The sequence below is a fragment of the Falco punctatus genome (genome assembly GCF_963210335.1).
Source record: "Falco punctatus genome assembly, chromosome: 7".
NCBI lineage: Eukaryota > Metazoa > Chordata > Aves > Falconiformes > Falconidae > Falco > Falco punctatus.
The window spans coordinates 36767658-36791743 of NC_137587.1; the positions used below are offsets into that span (position 1 = coordinate 36767658).

Sequence of the window (24086 nt, forward strand, 5' to 3'; positions counted from 1 at the left end):
ATAATACTCTAGAGTTAAATAAGTTTCCCAGGTCCTTTGGGATTTCCTAGAGGGCTATGCTAGGCACTTCTAGGAAATAACTGGAGAGCCTCTACCTCGTATTGCTGTGGAAGGCGTGTATTCATTTTGTATTATAGGGACCAAGTGTCAAGGCTTTCAAATGAGGATGATTTGTTGTGTCACCAAGGGACACTCTCTCTTCAGCAGGTATCATTAGAGTTGCTGTTGGCTGGAGAATTGCGGACAAGCTGATATGGGCTCCCTGGAAGCCAGTCAGAGCTCGCTTTAGCATTTGGCCACAGTCTCTGGGCTTTGCCGGCCGTGGCAGCCCTTTCCCGTGTGTGCATCCCCCTGACAGCTGGTCTCTGGACATCTGTGCAGGTGGCTTGACTGACAGTCATCGTACAGAGATTTCCTGTTCTTCTGTCTGTGCCCCTGCCCAAAACCTACCTTTGGAGACTAGGACGTGCCCGCTTGCTGAAGGGCAAGCTGTCTGGCAGGGCAGCAGGGGTGTGTGCTGGCGCTCCTCTACCCAGTGGCTTTTCTGTCCAGCTGGCTGCATCTGTTCCATGCATGGCTCCCCATCTCTGTCCTTTCTCTCCCCTTGTCTGTGGCCGAGTGCCCCGTTTGTTGGCTCTGCTGCTGTTGGATGATGGTTGGAGGTGTGGGCCTGTGCTGGTGGGAGTCCCTGCAGCCTTAGGGTAGGCAAAGGGATGGCTGCAGCAGGTCAGTGAGCTCTGGCAGGGCAAGCCCACTTCAGCGGGTGTTGCAAATGGCTGTAGGTGGTTGTGCTGAGCCGTAGCAGTCATGGGCTTTTTGGAACAGTACAGCAAGTCTGGCTGTGAGCTGTGCTCTCCCGCCAGCCTGAGTCAGACACTCTGGGACGAAGGAGGCTGGAAAAGCTGTATACTCCCCTGTGGGTGAGTGGAGAGCTCCCTAGGACAGCACAGGGTGGAGGAAGAATACCACTCTCCTGTTAAACAAGTCTATAAGGAAAACCTTTTGTTTACTTTTTGCTTCATGTAAAGCCCTCAGCCCTCACCAGCACCTAAGTGGTATTTAACACTACCCTGCCCTCCTGGAATGTTTCCCTCCTTGTTTTTCCCTTGCTTTTTCACAAGGGTATTTGGTACAGCTCATATCTGAAGCTGAAAGGGATGGCAGGGGAGAGAAAACTCAGTCCTTTGTGACTGCAAAATAGTTTCTTTGGCCCCATGCTTGCCAGAGCGGATGGAGATAGGTGGCTGTGTGGCCCCTGTGACATCTTGAGTGACTGCTGCAACCAAGCCTACTACTTGTTCTGCATGGTGGCAAAAGGGAGGAGAGGGTGCCCTACTGAGAGGACCATAGGGTCAGGACAAGGTCTTGGATCATACTAATACCCATACTTTTTGCGGAATCTCAGGGGAGCAAGATCCCATAAAGGAACTGGTTTTTGCATAGCAAAGCATAATGGGGAACCCCCGAATCTGGAGAGATTTTGTAACTTTGAGTGGCTGGGGTGAAACTACTAGATGAGGGGAACTGTGGCTGTAAAACCTGAGCTGAGTTTGCATATAACGAGCAGGTTACTCTGATGTTTTACTCAGCATGTTAGGGATTGTTTTCACTTTACAGCCATTGTGAAAGGCTGGTATCTAGCTCTGCAGAGTCAGGCCTTCCCAAAATGACTTGTGGTGCTCGCTGGCATGCCAGATGTAGTGGTGTGTCATAACGCACAGGGGCTGTGGACCCCTGGGAGAGAGAGGTGGCTAGGAGCGAGCATCCTGGAGATGGTGGGATGAGGTCAGTTTGCAGGTGATGAAATGCAGCACATGCACTTTGTCTTTGGAACTGAGAATTAGAGACTGCAACAGTGAAATGAGGTGTCTTTCAAGGGAATAAATGAGTAGCCCCCAAAATGAGTGAGATTCGTTCTTCTTTGGGCCCAGCAAGTCAAGGTTGTGCATGCTCTCTGCCTTTCCTTCTTCCAGTTCTTTTCTCATCTTCTCCCCGTTTTCCCCCTCCTCCTCAAAAAGAGCCCCTTAACAACCATCAAATCCCGGTCAACTAAACAGTCTTCCTGATTGCACGGGAAATGGAGTTGAGGCTGGACAGAAAGTAGGTTTTTGCCAGTGCTGGTTTTTAGGTAGTCTTCCCAAGTCTTTGCTTAGCTTTCCTGTGCATACCATGATCAGTGAAGTTAGAATAATTTCTTCAATTTTCTTCTTCTCTCTTACTGTTTCTACTCTTTTATTACATTACTATCTGTGTGGTCTGGATAAACTTCAAGTTGGTCTTCACAACCTAGCAGGCATGGAGATCAGATTCCAGGTTTCTTGCACACAGAAAAGTGTCTGACGTGGCTGAGAATTAAAATTATGTCTCTCTTTGCCTGAGAAAAATGCTGTAGCTCTTTCTTTGCATGCATATAATAATGTTTCTTGTGATTACAATTGTCCCCTTGTTATTTCTAGGCCCTTGGGATGCTGTTCTGGCACAAGCACAACATCGAGAAGTCTTTGGCGGATCTGCCAAACTTTACTCCATTCCCAGATGAGTGGACAGTGGAAGACAAGGTCTTGTTTGAACAGGCCTTCAGTTTCCATGGGAAAACCTTTCACAGGATCCAGCAGATGGTAAGTGGTGTCACAGGGATGGAAAAGCATAACAGGCAGTTGGACCATCATCTTCAGTGCTGATTGTGCTGAACTCCTGTGTAATGCTTTTGAGAGAGAATAGGCCAAAGGGGATGTTAGAAGAAAAGTACTGCCATGAATAGAAAGAAACATTATTTCCAGAGTCTCCTTAGAAGTGTTTTTCTGAAGTACTTTACTGGTTCAGGATAAACGTTGAGTGTGCAGTTTTTTTGGTTGGAAATTACAGTTTTCAGTCCCCTGTGTGCTATGGTACTGTTTGTCTCGGCTGGAGTTCAGGCATGGTCTGTACACACGTGCCCACCCACACACAGCGTAAAGATCATCTCTGTGCAAAGCTGATTTCCTTTCTTACAGCCTGCTTTTTAGGAATTCCTTTTATTTGACTGTGCTTAATGTGATTTGGGACTGTCAGTGGATGCTGTGATGAAGGTTGCAAGCATTCAGTCCTTTGCTTTTGGTTGGTAGTGATTTTTTTCTAAACTGTGACTGATAACTTCAAGCGTAGGTTTTTGCCTGAAAGGGAACTGCTGGGGTGTGGGCAATTTTCTTTTGAAAGAGGAAGAGTATGGGATGTAAAAAACTTTTATTTAATTATATCTTCAGAGTTTCTTCAAGTGGTTCATCACCTGAGTGGGAACCATACTTTGTTCTTTGCTCTCCTTCAGTAAAGTGTCTCTTGAATGTTCCAGCAGGACCCTGTTATGTTGATTGTGACCCTTTGAAGTGAACCTAGGCTGTTGCAGTCTGTTCAGCCTCTTTAAAGCCCCTATGAAGGCCTGTGTTGCTGATCCTGCTGAAAAACAAAAGGTGACTTGCCTCCCAAGTGTGAGGGAAAACTGCCAAGTCCCTTTTCAAAAGGGCGGCAGGAAAAGGTTCATTCTTCTCATGTCCTCCTTGAATGTGCCTTCACTGGTGTGTGTTTCCAGATGTTCTTGGAGTCCTAGGGTCTCCCACTCCCTTGGGTCAGATGACAGGGTTTGTGCATATTGTGGACGGCTGGTATAGATAGTCTGGAGAGTTGTGGACTCCTGAAGGGTGAAGCTGTTTTCTTCTTTATTCCTCTGTTCTTGCATAGGGGGGAAAAAATGGGGAGGGGATTGTCCTGGAGGAAGAAAAAGAGAACATAAAGCCTGTCCTGTTGCTTGGTTAAATGCCAAAGCAAGAAATTTGCCATTTGGTTTTTGTGCAGAAGCATGAATCTGTCCCAGAGTGAAGTGCATTCCAATACAGGAATGCCAAGCTCATGTGCTGTTCTCTAGGTAATGATACTTTTTTATGGTTGCTCCCAGAAAAATCATCCTGCATGAAAGGAATTAAATGGCATGAAGCTATGTGTTTAGCAGGGGACGAGAATCAATGGCTCGGGAGCACGTTAGTTGTTAGCTTATATATGCTGCCTCATTAGCACCAGTGCAGCTTGGAACTGAGGGGAAAAATTATCGAAGCCAGCGAATGAGAAGTGAGTTACGTTATTTACTGGAGCTGGTGCTGATATTCTGGCACTCTTAGCATATGATTGTAGCCAAGTGGATGTTTGTCACGAACAGCCTTGTCCCTGAGTTTGTTCTGTGGAACCCACTTAATTCCAGTGTACCAGCCTGCTGCATGGTTGTTGGCAACACAACGTTGACATAGCACCTGTGCTTTGCCAGTGCAGATGGATTTATGCCTGTGTGCAGCTCTGTGCCAGGGTAGCAGCTCTAGTGTGATCCATTATTAGGACCTAAAGTCAACCTGCAATCTGAGAACCAGGCTTGTCTCAAGTGAAGACTTAAACTGCGGTATCTGAATAAGAGAGATCTTGCTTACAGTTTTGTTTTCCTCCCCACCTGTCCTGCCCTCTAAGCTGAATCAGACACTTAACTGAAACGTGTTTTATTCAGCAAGAAAGGTTGGACTTTTACCTTGTAGAACTCTTGTATAAGAACATCCATGCAGAGTACCTCAGAAGTAGGGAATTAGTTGTACGTTTTACACTTTTTGGAGGCAGACTTTTCATTCATAAGTACGGGGCAATGACATTAGTGTAAGAGGACAAAGCAAAATCAATTGAGACTTGTTTTCCTATATCCTCAGTCTACCATACAGTAATGTTCCACCTTTTGAAAATGTCTTTTGTTGAGACCTTTGAATAGACTTAATCATGTGAATGGTGTGAATAAGACTTTTTTTAACCAAACATCAAAGATACGCTTGGGATGTAGCCTGCAATTCAGCAGTTCCTGTGGTTGCTTACACATGCCTGTGTTAGCTTTTAAAACTGTTATCTTAGCTTCAGGGCCCCATTTGGGATTTGCTTTTGCTATGGTCCTCTATTCTGAAGGGAACCAGCTACCTGGCTGGTAAGTGGAGTCTTGCTGAGATGCTCTTTAGAGATTTTGATGTCCTAAATAGTGGGCACTAACCTGAAACACTCCCCCATAGATCATTTTCGGAAAGGCTGCAGTACTGCCTTGCTTGAGCCTTTGAGACAATCCAATGTAGAGAGATCAGATGTTCCTTGACAAGAACAGGCCAATTGTATGTGAACTCCTGGGGGTACTTTACATATAAACATATAAAAGGATACATGTTTAATTTTCAGCTTCCTGACAAATCAATAGCCAGCCTGGTGAAATTTTACTACTCCTGGAAGAAGACAAGGACTAAAACTAGCGTGATGGACCGTCATGCTCGTAAACAAAAAAGGGAACGTGAGGAAAGGTAGGTTTGCAAGCAGAAAGGCTGTGTATTGACGCACACTGATTTCTTCAGACTACCTCAGAGATTCCTGTTAGCTTGTAAGAAACTAGATGTAGGATTTTCCCCAAAATGTTTCCTGGTGCCCCACCTTCTTTCCCCACCCCTTTTCCCTGCTGTGCATGTTTTGCTTTGCTTAAAGCCAAAAGGAATCTGTTGGCAATTAAGTGTGCTCTCTTTTTCAACACTGTGCAATTCCAGATTGCCCTCTAGTGCAGTGGTTGCTGTCCCATGGCTCTAGAAGCTTTTTCTCTGATACTGCTTGAGGGTGGAGAAAATGAAGTTAAAACTGTTTACAAGCTGATTGGCGCTGTTGTCAGCAGAGCCAGAGAAGCTGATAAGCAGGAGAGTGAAAGGAAGTCATGAAAGAGCTAGAAATCTGCCTTTATTTCCTCCATGTGATGCTGAGTAGAGCAAGAATGTGCACCTGATGGGGAGCAGGGTCTGGCGCAGCACCCCTCAGCCTGTGCGTATGCACACAGAGACCCTTCCCCTGCCTTTTACTTCAAAAACTATTACCAGCATAAGACCATGCTCTATTCCCTGAGAAAAATGAAGTTTAGGATGTGTTTGAGTGACTGAGAAGAGGGTAGCACAGGGGAACTTAGGATGAATTCTGTGGCAGAGGCCATGGTATGCTGCGTGCATTAGGATTTGGGGGGGTGAAGGTGCTGGTATTTGGGAGATCACTAGCCACTGAGCTTCAACAGAAGAGTTTGACTCCTGCTTTTGTGCAGTTTTGTCTGCAAGTTCACCCTCCTGTTGTGTGTATTACTAGAAGTATCTGTACAGTTAGAACTGTCACTTTGTGACTGCCTAGTTCTGGGCCTGACAGAGCCTCAGAAATGTGGTGGCCTCAGGGTGTGTGTGCGTGGGCAACACCCCCATTGCCCCTGAACAGCAGCAACTCCATCGGCTCGATGCAGGTGCCTTCTCAACCTGCTCTAAAATGTAGTTAATGTCTTTGCAGATAAAACTTGAGGTGTGCCTGGCTTTGGAAGACTCCTAATGTAATTGGGCAAAATTCTACAGAAGTTTTTTCTCCTCAAACGAGTTGCTGCTTCAGCACTTCCCAGGGAGCTGTTTGCTAGCTCCGGACATATAAGCCAGCCCTGTTTGGGAAGGGGGAAGAAATGTGTTTCTAGGGTTGAGGTGTACTACGCCAATGACTCGCTCCACCTCTCCCGTTTCTCCATTAGGTCAACAATACTTGCTTAACAGGCAGGGCCAGGGAAAATGTTACCAGCCAACTTGTCCAATATTTGGTTGGCTTTCTCTGACCTGAGTCTTTCTCCATTCTGGTTTTTTCCCTTCTCTGCAAAGGCTGTCTTGATTTTTCTTCTTGCCATTCTGCTTCCCCCCCCCCCCCCCCCTTTTTTTTTTTTTTTTTTTAATTTTCCTACTAATTAGGGGGTGGGATGGGTGGGTGGGGGTTGGGTTGCCTCTTGTAAGGAGTATGTGTTTGTCTCATTATATGGTTTAGTGTCTTTTACCTCTCTATTTTTGTTCTGGCTCATAAATGAAATTACTGCAATTTGGAAATACAACTCCAGTACCTATGCCTGTTTGCTGGGAAAAGCAGCACCTCACACCATCTGGTGATTGGGAAAGAGCTCTATGGGCTGCTATGTGCTGTAATTTTGTAACCTTTGAGGAAGGCAGCTGGATTGGAGATGTGTGATTTGGTTTACATCTGCAGCAAGCTAAGCGCCAGGCCATCAACTTGATGTTTGATTTCCCTTCTTTCCCCTCTGTTGAGTAAAATAGTCAAACCCCTGCACACCTGGAGGATTTATCAGTGCAGCCATGTGGGGTGTGAAAACAAATCTGGGTGAGTTTGGGGTGTTTGGATTTTGAGGTTGTGCTGTGCCATTAGTTGTTGGGAAAACTTGAAAAACTTTCTTCAGTTAATAGTGATCGCTGTCTAAAACTGCAGAAGTGAGTGGGTGGGTTTTGATCTAGCTCATATCTAGGAACTCGCTAGAATAGAAGAGCAAACTATGAGCACAGCGGAGCCCACGGGGGTTTGGCCTTCGCAGAAAGGCTGAAATCTGAACCTAGGTGAGAACACGTGGGAGCTCTTTTGGAGATGGGGTTAAGAAAGAGGCAAGGCAGTCTGAGGTATCTCACTCGAATACTGCTAGATCTTTTCTGTGGCTAGGCAGGGAAATTCCCTGATCCCTCAGATCGTCACCAAAATAGCTCCCCCTGCATTTGGGACCAGGTTTTCAGTAGCTGTTCTTAGTGTGAGGGGCTTTGTGTATGCAGCTCTGGGAGGGGGTGCTTGTGAGTTTATTCCCTGGAATCGTGATTACACAAACTAAATATCTTGTGAACCAGGCAGCTTGGGAGAGCAGGAATGCCTTGTACAAGTGACCGCTCTCACGGAGATGGATGCCAGCTTAAGCCACCTGGCAGTATGTTCCTCCTTAAGCTATGTTTGCACGGGGTGTCACTGCAGCGGGGAGACAGCCGTGAGCGAGTGCTGCTACCGCAGCCATGTGCACTGGCACCCGCGGTGCCTGCTGTCCCCCACGCCTGTGTGAATGCCCCCTGACTGGCACTAGCACCCCAGCGGTGTAGCACAGCTTCTGCTGGGGTTTCTCTGCACAGCCCTGCCTTGCACTGGTGCTGTGACATACCCGCATCAGGTGAAGTTTCTCATCCCAGGCTATAAAGTTTGACATGACAAAATAGGTTTATTTTTTTGATTAAAAAAAAAAAAATGAAAAGCCTTGATTAGGTCAGCTTATTTCTTCTGTTTCTGGGCATCATCCCAAATGGTGCAATTAACTTTAGTTGTGTACAGTACAAAAATTCTAAATGGTGAAAATATATTCGATTTAATGTCTGATTAAAATTCCAATGAAGCCAAACTGGCCAGGTGTGCCAAGGTCACTTTCAATGTGGCCTCAATTTCATGCCTATTATTATTCTGTAACTGATAACCTCTTTTTCTTTTCCAGGGGAGAATGAAATGTGATGCTGTCACTGAAAAAAAAAAAAAAAAAAAAAAAGCCCAAACAAAAACCCAAACATTTTTTATGCTTGTTCTTGAGGGAGTTCATCCTGCGCATGTCTATTTTGCTAAATGTTAAGGAGTTGTATGAAATCTGTGGTTTAGCTACTTGCTGTAATTCTAAGTGTTTGTTTCTGTCTTGGTTTGCCTAAAGTTAAAATGCTCAGTGCCTCGTTCTTTAAAAGGTAACTTGTGTAATCAATTATGTGTATCTTGCCTTCATCTGCGCAGACTTATTTTGCCTAAGTATGCTACTGAGAAGCCTTCCTTTACAAGACATGGGCCCTACTAGCTATACACTTAAGAATTTCTTGAATTAAACAAAAAAACCAAACCCAAAACAACAACCAAACAAAACAAAAAAAAACCCCACCAAACAAACAAACAAACCAAAAAAACCCCCCAAAACCCCCAAAAAACCCCAACACAAACAACAAACCCACTGCAAACCCCTGAAAGAATGTTCTGGAAATATAACTAAGGAAAGCTTGTTGGACTTGCTGTTGTATCCAGGCATTTCTTTTAGCATGCTATCTATAGAAAAAGAGCCTCACAAACTAATATAGTACTGTTTGCTTTTGTCTTGCAGTGAGGATGAAATGGAGGAAGCAAATGGAAATAACCCTATTGATATTGAAGTTGAACAAAACAAGGAGAGCAAAAAGGAGGTATAATTATTTTCTTACTCTTATAGAAATGACAGTGCTTACTTACTAGCTACTTCATGTAGAAGCTGACAGTATCTAAATTTTCTTTTTGTGCTTTGTATAGTTGTCATACAAGAAAAGAATTGTCTTCAAAATTGTCTTAGTTAGAAGACAATTGTAGACAAATAAGTTATTATGGATGGTGCTGGGAAAATGTTAAGATTTTACCATCCCATGGTAATGTACTATGTGAGTGTTTCTAGTCTCTTTGACTCTCTCTTTGGCTGTGTTAGCTTGAACCACCTTCAGTGATAGTTTAAATCAACCAAACTGTCTAGAGGTGGAGTCGAAGCACTTAGACCACTGAGATGGTTTGGTGGAGGGGAAATATGCCCCATGATCTGTTCTAGGTAGACTAGCAAGAGCATGTTTATCTACACCTTAGACTCTAAGGTAAATTCCTGATGTGCTGAAATCCTCAGCAACAGTCTGAGGATTTTGGTGGTACCAGGATTGTAACTACAGTGGTGAACAGTAAAGGAGAAAGCTTTTGTGTGGCCAGTTTATTCTGTCTGGCAGAGGAGCCTTAATCCGTTATTATGCACAGAATATTTTGTCTACTTCAAATGTAGTAATTGCACCTCTCTTCAAATACTTTCTTTTGAGTGGGCATAGAGTTCTGGATGAAAATAGCCACACAAATATAACAGACAGTTTTGAAAATCTGGTCTGTGATGCTTAACAGGAAACTACTTTTTTCCAATATGTATAACCTGCTGGTTATCTGCTAATAAAAAATGCCTTGCCATTCAGCAGCAGTGTGGGTTGTATGTGCACATGCATGCTACAGGAAGATATTTACCCTAAGGCCTTCTCTCCTTGAAGTAGATCCGTAGCCTGATTTCTTGTAGCCTGATTTCTTGTAGCCTGATTTCTTGTAGCCTGATTTCTTGTAGCCTGATTTCTTGTAGCCTGATTTCTTGTAGCCTGATTTCTTGTAGCCTGATTTCTTGTAGCCTGATTTCTTGTAGCCTGATTTCTTGTAGCCTGATTTCTTGTAGCCTGATTTCTTGTAGCCTGATTTCTTGTAGCCTGATTTCTTGTAGCCTGATTTCTTGTAGCCTGATTTCTTGTAGCCTGATTTCTTGTAGCCTGATTTCTTGTAGCCTGATTTCTTGTAGCCTGATTTCTTGTAGCCTGATTTCTTGTAGCCTGATTTCTTGTAGCCTGATTTCTTGTAGCCTGATTTCTTGTAGCCTGATTTCTTGTAGCCTGATTTCTTGTAGCCTGATTTCTTGTAGCCTGATTTCTTGTAGCCTGATTTCTTGTAGCCTGATTTCTTGTAGCCTGATTTCTTGTAGCCTGATTTCTTGTAGCCTGATTTCTTGTAGCCTGATTTCTTGTAGCCTGATTTCTTGTAGCCTGATTTCTTGTAGCCTGATTTCTTGTAGCCTGATTTCTTGTAGCCTGATTTCTTGTAGCCTGATTTCTCTGCCACGCTGTCTCTCTCACTCAATTTTTTAATTTTTTCTCTAAAGGGTATATGTACGAAGACAATACTAGAAATATTTAAAGACATGATTGCACACAGGCAGAAACTAAGTCTTAGAGCAGCTGTTTTGTCAGTCACTGTCAGTGAGATTAATTCCTCTGATAAATTACTTTGAATGGAAATAACTGAAAGATAACAGCATTCTAGTTTGTTCTTTACCCATGCCAGGGTGCTTCCTAGACTTTCCAGAAAAGCCTGGCTGTTGCTTGCACCAAAGGAGCTGGCATCCCTGATGACTTCCTAGGAGCCAAGTGAATGTGAAGCCACTCATAGTCCCCCTTACAAGAAGCTGAGTTTTCAAGCGTTAGCAACACCCGAACTAGAAGGGTTCTCACTTGGCTAAGTTGCAGCTGCATACTGCAGCTCTCCAGTGTGTCTGATGGATAAGTGCTACTGTCATCTCATTTCCCATTGTTTTAATACATTTTCAAGTTTAGATTCCTCTATAAGCTCTTTGAAAGCTTGAGTCTATAAGAGAGTTCCCTTCAATCCCTTCTGTTTCTTCCTTCCCTACCAGTGCTGGCATGCTCTGCTACAGAAGAGGGGAAGGTAGTTCTTCACCAACTTAGCTGCCTCTGTAAGGCCAAACCAGGCCAGATGGCTGATAGCTATCACCAAGACATTTTTTTGTAGGAAGTCTTGTATGGGAGGGGGCTGTCTGCCCTCCTTGTCACACTAATACAGGCCATGGCACTATAATCTGAAAGACATCACCAGAACTCATGGTGCATGTGCAGTCTGGCTGTGTGTGCAACGGCGGGCAGCCTTGTGGGGGCTCTTGTGGACTGGGATTGTACTGGTGGGTAAAACGAAGCTGACAACCTGCATAGCCTGTTCAGAGTTAATTTGGTTTGATTTTGCAGTACCTGAACCACAGGGGCTCATTGAAAATGCTCGGGGAGAGAGCAGGTATTCAGGAGGGGATTATGTTTTCTCCTGATTGTTCTATTTCTTTTAATGACATGGTCAGATGTGCAGGGGTGGTGATGCACCCAGGACTTTTACCGTAAAGAACCTCCCTGTCCCAGCTGCACAGAGATGGTTTTTCCAGCTCTGAGACGTGTCATTTACTGTATGACTTGCCGAGTAATACTGGGATTTCTCAGAGTATCTGAAATATCTCATCCGTTTCCTCTTTTGGGGATCATTGGAGGGGGAATCTTCCCTTTTTTTTTTTTTTTTTTTTTTTTACTACTTTCAGTGTTAGTGCAACTGTTCGGGTTTCCTCAGATAGTAACTCCATAATACTGAGATTGTGAAAAGAGCCGCTTTCTCTGCATCTTCCTTGTTCCTGGAAACGCCTTCCATTTCATCCTCTGCTTTTACATGGCTTGAGATAGCTTGTTTTTTTCTTCTTACACAGTGAAATCTGAGGAGGGAAACTTGTTTGTATTAAGGGCTTTGTAAGACTGAAGTGCGCTGGACAGCAGTAGCAATTTCTAAATAAACAGAGGAGCACTGCTAAATACCTGCATTTCAATTCTTTCTGCTTTTCATGAATTTATTTAATTCTGCAGAGAAATGTGTGTGGCCACGAAAGCAAGAGTTTCCAAGACGGGTTGTTCAAATTTGTGCAAGCCTGCACAATGTCACCAGGGCATAGAGGTGTTTGGAGCTTGGAAAAAACGTTCTGCTGGAGCTCTGGCTTCTTGTCCACAACATGAAAGAGCTTCACATTCTTTGAACTGTGTAAAACAATCATTTGAAACTGCTTTCGTTTTTCCTTAACGTTGAGGCTTCTGGGATTGCAGGCATTGAGGCTGCAGGCATTGTGTGTTGGTCAGCCTACACCCTGAACCTGTTGTGAGGCATTATTGCATGATCCTGTGAAATTCTGCACGGAGATGAAATACGAATAAATCTGAAATATATATCCATGTTGAATAATTTACCCAGCTCAGTTACCAATGTGCTCACTTCTGAAGCAGAGTGCAGAGCTTACCTCATTTGTTCGTAGCTAAACCAGTCTGGTTTCACTACTCCCTTCTGCTAAAAGAAATAGGGTATCCATCCTGCAACAGCAATAGTTAATCTCTTGCTCCTGGGCCTTGCCTTAGGTGTCATCCCTCATGGAGTCCTTTGCACTAAAGAAGGAAAAAAAAAGGTTGAACAGGCAGTTGTCCACATTACCACTCCTGTGGCTCTGGCCAGAGTCCATACGCTGGGGCTCTCCAGCCTTCAGGAAACAGAGCCTCATGCTTACGTGGGGCTTTGTGCTCAGCCTTGTGTGGTTTAAATGCGAGCGTTCTAATGCTCACTAATTAGTAAATGCTGCAAACTCTGTAGAAGCTACATGTAACTGCAAATTAAGAGGGAAACAATAGCACCAAGCAAAGCCAATGTGTTTAAAGCTGGAAGTGATCAAGTAGAGGATTTCATATGTGTGGCCTCCCCTTGCTTTTTCTCTCTCTGCCACCCTTCCTTCTATTCTGTGTTCTTGGCCAGGCTCCAGCCACTGGGTAATAAATCTTGGGTATGAGCTGCTTGTTGAAAATACCTGCTGGAAGAAATGGTTTTGGTATTAGAGAATCAGATGTGCTCTTGAAGGGTCTGTAGTATAGTGTCCTAGGTAATCTCCCTGTTAGAGGTGTGCACCTAATTCTTTGCTGTAGACAGAAGGCATAAAAATAATCGGTGCTGTGTGAAATACTCCCTTTCCCAAAAGAGCCTTAAATTTTAGTTGTGGGCAAAACTGCATCAGTTTAGTGGAACTGTTGATGTATCAGTGCTATGCAAGAAAAATCGGCTTCCAAGAAACTGCGTAATGATCTAAGAATTACTTCATAGTCACCTTGCTCCTTTATTCTTAGACTTTAAATAGATTTGGTTTATTCTTTCTTCTGTCTGACACATAGGAAAACAAGTCCCTCTGAACTCTTCTAGGTGCATTCTTCCCCTGTCTCCAAACTACTTTGTTTCTTTCTGGTGTTCAGTTAAAGCTGTGTTCAGGCCTGGTGAAGAAAGCAAGAAGAGATGTTTTGGTGTGTTTGAAAATAACCAGAATGTTTAACTACTGTAAAATTGGGTCTCTGTCTTGCAAAATGAAAATGGGCAGAGAAGACAACCAGTATCTCTGTAGACATTGAAAGCTGCCTAGAAGAAAGGAGAGCTTTATATAAGACAGCATTTGTATGATATGCTACTTAGAGCAAAAAAAAATGTCTCCCTGTCTTTAAGCTATCTTTTTGATTCTCCAAGTTTTGATGATGGCTAAAAGTCCTAGAATCACAGAATAGCTTGAGTTGGAAGGAACCTTTAGAGATCATCTGGTTTTGTAAAATGACTGCTGTTTGCCAGGTGCCGCCCACTGAAACCCTTCCTCAGGTGAAGAAGGAGAAGCACAGTACACAGGCCAAGAACAGAGCCAAGAGGAAACCTCCCAAAGGGATGTTCCTTTCCCAAGAAGATGTGGAGGCAGTTTCTGCCAACGCAACAGCTGCTACCACTGTACTCAGACAACTGGACATGGAATTAGTCTCAATCAAACGACAGGTATGAATGGATTAGTTCAAGAATAACTGCTATTTTTGGTGGTAGTGCTTGTCACAGTCTGCAAAGTTTGCAGGAATTAGTAGCTTGACAGTGATGATGCATGTCATTATGTGGCTTAATTGGCAAGCTGTTAGCCTTGTGCTATAAACTAGTGCAGCCCTGTGTTTTATGTCTCTTAATTCTGTGGGCAAGCCTACCTTAGATATAAAGTGAAACAGGGAAAAGTCCATAGCGCTGGCCTAAAGGATCATTTGTTGGTACTTTTTCCTGCAGTTCAGAGTTCCTTATGTTTTTAACTGTGAACTTCCCTCGGACCCTGGTTTCAGCAGTATCTGATTTCCATCTGCAGCAGTTTCCTTTGCCTTTTCATATGGTACTTCTGGAACAGGCAGATTTATCTCTTTTGTTCTTAGACATGCATCATCCAGACTTTCCTATGTACCTGTTGCTTCCCTGATGGATCTGCCTTTTAAGCAAATGGTTTTTAACTCTCTGTTAGTAAAGACAGGTTTACTATGTGAGTCTGTTTCCTAGATCTGAACATTTTCACTGTTTTTAAAGCAGAGATCTGGCTCAAGCTTTTTATTAAACTTAATAGAATTGGTATTTTGGCCTGAAGCCTTTTTCTTGGCACTCTGGGAGAAGCAGAGCTCTCTAGCAGTCTTTGATTCATTACTTGCTATGAACGGGGCCTTTCTTCTTATGCTGGGCTTTATACAGTCCTGGAAGTTGAGGCAGTTCTTGCTCAAAAAAACTTGACACAGGATGGAATAAATTAAATGGGATCTCCTGATATGCCAGCTGCTCCTGCATTCCTTCATTCCAATATAACAAACTTTCTTTTTGGAAAAGGGAGGTTGTGAGAAAAACTGGAATGCTGAGCTTGTGAGGTTCCTGCTGGGGCTGCTGGAAAGAATACTTGTCCAAAGATGATTTTTTTTTATTATTTTTTTAATCCTTGTTAAAGGAACGAAACTTTCTTTTCAGATTCAGAATATCAAACAGACAAACAGCGCACTCAAAGAAAAACTTGAAGGTGGTATAGAACAATACAGACTTCCAGAGGTAGGATCATTTTCTGACCTTTGTTTATTGTGGAGATAAATGCTAATCAGTGTTTACATACCAGGGCTATTTGTGTTGCCAGTATACTAGGACCAATGTCCTGTTAGTTGTCAGTGTGAATCAAGAGTGTTACCATTTTCACTGTTGTTGTGTAAGGGAAATGGGAGATAAGAAGAAAGTAAGGGTAGTGTTTAACATGTGAAAGTGTTTTTTAAGAGAAGTACGGGTATCTCGGATATACTGTGTTTTGTCAGCGTTGTATCCATATGGCCTTGTGAGAGAGGGAGCTGCTTTGCTCTGAATGCCGAGAAATGTAGGAGAGGATGTTTATGGTCCATCTTTCTCTTGGCACTTGGTGCTTCTGCTCTTTTCTTTCCAGCTCTGGTACCTCATGCTGGAAATAATTTGACCAAGATTACAAAGGGTGTCCCTAATAAAAATAAATCGGTGCTTTGGAAGAGCGTGGCTCTTGGCTCTCTGATCAGCCTGTTCCCTATCTTTGTGTTTTACCCTGGCTTAAAGGCACAGTGTATGTCACAGGTGACTGAATGGATGTCATATGCAGTTCTTTATTGAAAACATTGTTGCTACTAAAAGGAATGATATAGTTTGACAGTTAAATCCTTGTTATGTTTTTGTGAGGCTTTTATGAGCTCAGATACAAGTGAAAATTGTTGCTTATGTAAAGGAAGTTACCTGATTCTTTTTTTTGATGTCTAGGTCGTTCAGAAATTTAACGCGCGTTGGACCACAGATGAGCAGCTTCTTGCTGTGCAAGGTATGGCACTACAAGTTCATTTGTGCTTCAGTTGGTGATAGTGAAAACTGCTGCACTTCAGTGGTGTGTTTCCTTTCACTGGCTGATGAGGGATTTTGACGTTGCTGTGTACTGAGGCCCAAAGAACGGAATTGAACAAGGAAACAATATCCCCCCTTCCCCTCCCTGGACAGTATAAATTGCACCATATGAATGTTTTCAAATAATCTGCGTGTCCAGGCTTTCAGAAAGTGAAACTCTACTGGTGTTAGTGCTGTGCTCTCTGTCTGTGTAACTTCTCAAGTTCTACAGGCAGATTTACACAGGTCTTGTAGGTTTGGCTCTGCCCACCTTTACTACACCTCTGTCGTCTTCTCGTCTCCTGGGCTAGTCTTAACTGTGTCTCTTGCCCAGCTTAGACTCTTTTCCTGGATTAAAGTGAGAAAGGCTTGCAACCTTGACAGAAGTTCAGCTTCAGATCCTAATGCTGTGACTTGAGCCTGATTTGCGGTCTCTGTGGAAATAACACATTGCTTTTGTTTTTCTTTTTGTTGCTTTTAGCAATCAGGAAATACGGCCGAGACTTTCAGGCAATCTCTGACGTGATTGGAAACAAATCTGTGGTGCAAGTGAAAAACTTTTTTGTAAATTATAGACGTCGTTTCAACATAGATGAAGTTCTACAGGAGTGGGAGGCAGAGCACGGCAAAGAGGAGACAAATGGAACCAATAGCCAGAAGCCTGTAAAATCCCCTGATAATTCCACTAAAATGTCTGAAGAGGAAGATGAGGTAAATCCAATTTAAAAGTCACATAAAATTCCCAATCTGAGCTCAGTTCAGATAGATGTGTGTATGTGTCTATATATATATACTCTGCAAAAGCCATTTTTGACAATCTTCAATCTGAGCGTATTTCACTTCCTCTGGATATACAGATTCCAGTACTGATTTTGGGAACTGGCAATTCCAGACATATATTAAAGTGGAAAGAGAACAGTTAATTTGCAGCCTTCTGACAGTATCTGTATCTCATCAGCACATGGACATTTTAATGCCTCTTGCTGCCGAAACTGTATACATCTTTATCTCACTTGGACGTTTTCCCTGCACTCAATTCTCCAAGCTGTTCTAGGTTTGGCTTTGTGGGACCGTACAGTCTTCTGAGGCAAAGCTTGCTTTTTCATTTTTGATGATGGAGTGGTTTCACTTGGGGGAAGGGAAGAAAGCTGTAAACAAGGCGAGTGTGTGAAACTGTTCACTCTGGAATTACCTAGAGGCAAAGTTTCCTTGATTTTACAGCAGTTTCTGTGAAGACAGAAATTCTAGAAACAGCTTCTCCTTGATGGAGCTTCACGGAGTTAACACTTCTCCAAAGACAATGTGTGTTTAAAGTTAACTAAGAGACTGCAGAGTGTTTAAATATGAAAATTAGTTACAAAAATGTAATATTAACAGTCTTGCAAAAGAAAACCCCGCTAGAGGCTTGCGTGTTAAAAATGCCTGATCTAGGACTCCCTTTGGCCTAATTCTATAAGACAGCTTGGCACAAAAGCTGTATCTTCTAAATGCAAGCAGTCGACAGCGTAAGGCGAAGCTTGGTTTCACATGGACTCAAGACCTCTCAGCGTACTGTATACTTTTGTTGCCATGATTATGGTTGGCTCACTTGTACATTGCCATTCAGACGTTCAGAGAGCAGAACTTTGTTGCTTCATAAATCCTAATAACGTATTATTCAGAGATGTTTGTATTTGGGGAGTAGGTCCAAAGGCATGTCAGATGAACAAAACCAAACTCAAAAACTTGTCTTCCCAGAAGGGTGTGAGTGAAATTGTCTCATTCTTCCAGAATTGAGAGGTGGAGCAAAGCAGCAATGCTGCTAGTATGTAACCACCCATTTGAAAGACAGGTAGCTTGTATCACTGCCTTTTCATGTGACCAGTAGATTTGTAGCTGTTGGCAGTGCAGAGTTTTTCTTCTCTGAGCCCTCTGAGATTCTTCCTGGCTTCAAACACACCCTCGCTCCTGAAATTTGCGGTCAAAAAAGGGGAGTCTTACTTGAGAGAGAAAATGGTTGCAGCAGGAACTGGGGGTGTGCTGATGTTGCCAGGTGTGTGGATACTGGAGCAATGAGGGTCCCAGACAAGTTAACAGAGGAGGGAGAGTGAAGGCATGACAGCAAAGCCTGGTAAAATGACTGGTGGAGCAGCAGGTGTGATCCCCAAACTAGTCATTGAAAATGCCCAGGCTGGCATCAAGCAAGTGCTGAATGGTGGAAAGGAGACCAAAATAATAAGCTGGTGGCAATAGTTGCAAAGCCTAGAGTAAAGGCAGCTATTGCGGGTGTCAGGCGATTTACTGTGCCCTGCAATACAGTAAGGGTTTAAGGCAGAGCCCTCCTGCAGCAGGCTGACACAGGCAGGAGCCAGACAGGGTGGCAGCGAGCTGCCAGCTGTGCCATATCATGTCAGCTTTACACTAGTACCGTGTGGCTTGTGGTTCTTGATGAAGCCTGTTCTGGACAGTTGGAACTGATATGTCATGGCTGGGAGGAGGAAGGTGCTGGCAGCATGGAGGCAATTTTAACTACCAAGCCTGCAGCTTTTTGTAAAAATGCACAAGGAAGGGACACAAGGGTGTCACACAGTGGACTTCTGATGGCTAACATGCTCTCTGAGCACATCAGACATTGCCTCTTAGGCTGGCTAGATATATGTGGTGCTTCTGCCTTCAGAAGTAATGTAAGCCAGTGCTGACTGGGTGCCTGTATGAGCAGTTCTGGGGCCAAAGTGAAATTCTGTCGTTGGGATTATCACATAAGTGATCTAGGTGGGCTAGTAGGTCCCTCCTGGTCCCTGCTGAGCTGCATAGTACTGGACAGCTGGTGCCTGCTCTTGAGAGCACTTGCACGGGTAGCCAGTCAAGTCAGGTGGACTCAGTCAGCAGAAGTCAGGAGAAAACTGCTGGCCTAACACTGAATTCCCTCAGGTGCTTTCTCCCCTGGCGTGCCTTGTCTGCCTGGCCGCCAGCCTAGTAAAAGCTTCATCAGCCCTCTGGCTGCTCTGGGCTTTCCCCTTCAGTGTGTTTTCGTAGCAAGTGGCCACAATTCCCTTTTTGTTGTTATTGTTTTGGGGGGGTTTTTTGGTTTGTTTTGGTGTGTGTGTTTGTTTTTTTTTGAAGGAGCGAGGTGATACTGCTGATTATAAAGCCGCCTCAGCTCCGATCTTAATTCTTGTGTGTTTACACTCCTGACAAATCCCAGTGTGGCTCAGAATCGGGGGAGCTGCTGCGATTCCTCCTGTGTGCCAGAGTTGTCTGTTTTGTCACTTTCAGTACCATGGATCTAGGGTGAAGTTTGGAGATGCAAGAAAGCCTCTATGTATATTTATTTTCAAACTAAACGTCTCCTTTTTCTCCCCCTTCCCCCTTCCCTCCAGGCTACTTCTGTTCTTGATGTCAGATATGCATCTGCTTCGTGAGAAGGTGCTGTAGCCTAGAACAATTTGTGTTGACTACTGTGTTATCCAGGATATCAGGTATTAGCAAACCTCAGACAGCCATCTGCATCATATCTGTGGACAAGCAGCTATTACCAAATAAAAAGGCAAACGCTTCCAGTCCTGTGCTACATCTGCCTTAATCTCCCCTCATTCCTCCATACTGCCTCCACTTTCTTTCAAAAGCACCCAGGTAGCTCAGCTCTCCATTTCATCAACGTCCTGCTTAAGCACGGGGATTTCTAGAACCAGTAACATCTGTCTGTAAATTTTGACCAACCTGCAAAAGAAGGAGCTCCTTAGCAGCCCCACAGTAACTCTACACGTTAGGAGTTCTTATAATACTTGGTCCGTAGGGTGTAAGTACATATTGCTGCATGGCCTTGTGGTCTCCGCTTCCTGTGTGTTCTTACGATGACACTATTATTAGTGAGCTTTCTATAAAGGAGAGGTCTGTGCACATGCCAGTGGTGTCAGGTTTGTTCTGAAATGACAGGACATGTTAACAAGCAATCTTGAGTAATGCAAAGCGATAGGAAATGTCATTTCTAAGGTTTGGTCAGTCCAAGGTTGTAGACGTAACTCACTTCTGGTTTGTGCAATTCTTTCCACTATACTTGTGTGTTCTTGCTTCATAGAAAGCTCCCTAATTGAGCGTTTTATTCCTGTATATTTTAATGGCTTTTATTTAGTGCAAAAGGGAATAAGTAACCCGAAACCGTTTGATACGCTATTTAACCCCTGGCATTCAGCATTTGCATTGTAACTTGTTAAACGAGTGCTACACAACTTTCTTTTTCCTGATCCTCTGCGGGATTAAGTCAAAACAACTTTCTCTGGTGCCTCTCCTTTCGGAATATGTGCCTTTTTACATTTGGCTACCATAGGTCACTTTCTGTCCCAGTGTCTCATTCCTCTTCAGAGCGCTGTTTGCCAAAGATATCAAACTACTTGTCCCACTGGAAGTCTGGACGAGGGTTGGACACAAAATTCAACCTTCAGGTAGTTTTTGGTCTCTCAGAGGTTTAGTGAAGAACTGGGTTAATTTCATTGGCCATTTTAACCCTTCTGAAGCACACATCGCTTTCATGTTCTGAACCAAAATATGCAATTTAAAATCTAAGAGGTGCTTTTCCAAATACTTGGTGCATGCAGCTTTTAAATCCCCAGCCCTCTGCTCGGATGACCTGTGCTGTGGCCTATCTAGCTGGCTTGAACCGGAGCTGTTCTTGAAAGTCCTGTATGAGGACTTTTTGCACCTTGAACAAGGTAGCTGCTGACTGCCGAGCAGACAGTGTTCAGAGAAGCTAGAAGCAGCAGTATTACTTCTTGTCCGGTGGAAAGCTGCAAAATAACACTAGTCACAAAGCATTTAAAAATGGTTAATTTAATGATGTTGGAAGAACCACCAGGTGTCTTTGCAGGTGGAGAAAAAGGACCTTCTTTCCCTCTCTTCCTCTACAGAGGGTTCAAGCCAAGATGGCACACAGCGATGTAAGGCACCAGCCTCTCTTAATACAACCTGAAATGAGCTAGTCCGTGTCCCGGCCTGCAGCTGAGGTGCTGCAGCTCGAGTCTAGCCCTGAACTTGGTGCTGGTGTTTGGGCTGCTGGGTTGTGCCATGCTGTGTGCTGTGATGGCTCTGTTCTCTGTACCTAGGTGGGGTAGGCTAATGCCAGCTGGCTAACGGAGACAGCTGTGACACAGCTCAAGGAAAGGCAGGGGAGGCAGTAGCATCATGGACTGCCAAGGTGGTCTCCTCCTTGGGCCTTGTGTGAGGAAAGTAAATCAACACTGTAAATTGAGCAACAGCACACAGGTGAAGGAGCAGATGGGAATTTCTTAGGGCACACCGGATGGGGTGTGGAGCCCCAAAAGGGGCTGTTTCAGCCACTTTGCAGCTGTTCCTGAGCAGCTGCATTTTGGTAGCTCCAGAGAGATCCTGTGAGGTGATGGAAGAGAGCTCTTCCCTATCCCTCTGTGTTGGAAATCTGTCGTCCCACGTTTGTGGCAGCATCTCTACAGCTGTTTATCTGAACTGGCAGCTCTGGTGGTGGCCCTGCAGATGTTCCTTCAGTCCTGTGCCAGTTGGAGTTAGTCTCTTGTGGGAAAGGACACTAGCTGTTAGCCAGTGTGAATTAGGATTAAAGACCGGGCAAATAGCACTGTGAATTCAGCTTACAGTTCTGGTGTAAAGCAATGCCGCGCATTAGGAATATTCCAGTATTAAACCTCCTGCTGGTACCAATGCATGGGGACAGGTCCTCGCCAGTGTGGGAGGGGGGTGTGAGCTTGCATCCCACCTGGTGAAACTCGTCAGGAGAGGCTTCTGCTGGTGAGTTAAGTTACCTGTGAGGACTTTTCATTGGGTTTTGCCCTCAAATCTGTCCATTTTATGATCAGAAAAGTTGTGTTTTGGCTTCATCCCCAAGGGGTAGGGGAAACATGTATGATTCATGATATTAGGAAGAAAAAAGTTGTTTAATTACTTTTCAGTTGACTGCTATCTTATTGTAGTTGATACGTACAATATAATAGCACTGTATTTTAAATGTTTAGTTTTCTACATTCTTTTTAACTATGGTTTTAAATGCGATAAAATCATTTTAGCTTTTGAAAGTTTAAATGGTTTGGTCTTGATTAGGTGAAGACCCTCTCTTTTTCAAATGGGTCAAGCATTAGGTACATCAACTGGTTGCATTCTGATTGGAAGGGTCCACAAAGATAACTGCGTAAGATAGAATATTCACTTAAATTTTGTTTCTTAAACTATCAATGTGAATGTCATAATTATATATATTTTGTGGAAAATGGGAAATTATTTCTCCTAAGTATAAGTTATTGTGCAAAATATGGTATCATTAAATAAAATGATAGTTTAAGTTTTAGTTTTAGAAATCTTAAAGATATAAAAGTGTATTGCATATGCATAAACAAATTTCATTTCTTCTATTTAATTTTTATGTAGTTGTGTAAAGTGCTAGATAACTTCTTTTTTTCGCTTATCCATTAAAACAACCTTGTTACTTGAATATTTGTGTTTAACTGGTTTGAAACAGTGATCAATTTTTGTAATATAATCTTAACCAAGGGAAAAAAATACATGCCTCAGTTGTGCTTAACAGTATAGCAACAATGTACAATCAGATGCTTAAGACCATAGTAGCCATAACTGGTAGTGCAACCACAATGGTTGTGTCTTGATATATTTAATACCAATGGGGATAATGAATTCTTAATATATTTTTACAAGTTTGCAACCAGGAAGACCCCATTAAGTATCCACAAGAACACTTTTTTAATAGTTAATGTAAGAGTGAAACTCTTATTCTCTTAAAGCAATGTCCTGACAAACATTTTTCTTTCCTGTACAAATACATCTGAAACATTGTCTAATAAAATATGCTCATTGTCACTTTAAATTTCGGTTTTTATTCTCTAAATCACTAATATGCTGTTGGTATTCTTGCACACCAAATATGAGCCAAACTGTGCATTACACTAACTTGATCACTGGATTTGTGAACATAAATCTCCAAGTCAATGAAGCGAAAAACATCATAGGTTTTTCTGATACTGCGTTTTTTTTCAAATCTGTATAAAATTATACATAACCCGTTCAGCAATGAGTGGTCTGATATCTACTCTTTACAACAAAAAAATAAATAAAAAAATTATTAGCTCCAGCTTGTCTTCAGCAAGTCAAAATCTAGTGATCTTGTGCAATGCCCCTGAAGCAAATACTTTCTGCCACTCCCTGGATTAATGCAGCTTTTCCTGTTGATAGTAAAGCACAATTGCAGTGAAAGTTACAGTTCAGAAGATGGAAGGTCAGTATAGTCTATGCATGTTGTATAATAATGAGTGTTTACATTCATATTCTCCTAAAATAAAATTTATACTGGAGTGTATAGTATTCCATTATGTAGATTTTATCAATTTTGTTAACTGCTTATAGATTGCTTAAAAGAAGTTTTTTCAAGATTTTAAAAGATGTATAAGGTTAAGTTTGCAAATATAATGGAAATGCTGTATAGCTTTTGAAGTGATAAAATACTCATTGGGATTTTAAAGAAAGTATGTTATAATAATGCTGTTGTAAGTAATATTTTAAATGTCTTTTTTGCCTGTTTTCTATTATTCAGCACACTTACTGTGGTGAATGTTCATAGCATTATAAAATTGCTTAGCCACTGAAAAGTAACATTTGGTTTTGAATTATTTTACTGTATGAGGAACTGTAGTGGGGTAAATTCCTTTGTGAAATTCTACATAATTCATTTTTCTATGATTTCCAATGTTTGCTGACATCAAATAAAATTTTTTCAAGCCATTGATGTAATAAAATATGTAGTAAAATGTGGTTCTGATATGCAATTGATCCCATGCCTTTCAGGTTTTGGTCAGGGGAACCAGCAGGGGTTGCCTGGTGCAGTTGATGCTGGTGGCCCCGGAGAAGGCTGCAGCTCCTTTTTTTGGCGGTGCAGCATATTCCCTGCCCTGGCCATGCAGCTGCACCCTTTGCAGTTCTGCTGGCAGCTTTCCTGTTTGGGAAGTGGTGGGACTGGGGTGCTGGCTCGTCTGGAGGGGGTAGAGCCAGACTGCAGCTGGTAGGGTGTGGATAGCGACTCGCTGACAGTGTCATTGCTGTTGCAATGAGGACTTTAAGAATAAATT

General features: G+C 43.0%; 1 protein-coding gene across 1 annotated transcript in view; it reads left to right on the forward strand.

The window, feature by feature from the left end:
• RCOR1 (REST corepressor 1) overlaps positions 1-23772 on the forward strand; it is a 90092-nt gene extending 66320 nt beyond the window's left edge. Inside the window, exons 5-12 of the mRNA XM_080394616.1 lie at positions 2457-2618; positions 5224-5342; positions 8987-9065; positions 13894-14088; positions 15076-15153; positions 15874-15931; positions 16472-16701; positions 19350-23772. Coding sequence (XP_080250742.1) covers positions 2457-2618; positions 5224-5342; positions 8987-9065; positions 13894-14088; positions 15076-15153; positions 15874-15931; positions 16472-16701; positions 19350-19391 — 963 coding nt within the window. The 3' untranslated portion in view covers positions 19392-23772. The remainder of the gene's footprint in view (positions 1-2456; positions 2619-5223; positions 5343-8986; positions 9066-13893; positions 14089-15075; positions 15154-15873; positions 15932-16471; positions 16702-19349) is intronic.
• Positions 23773-24086: the final 314 nt, after the last annotated feature.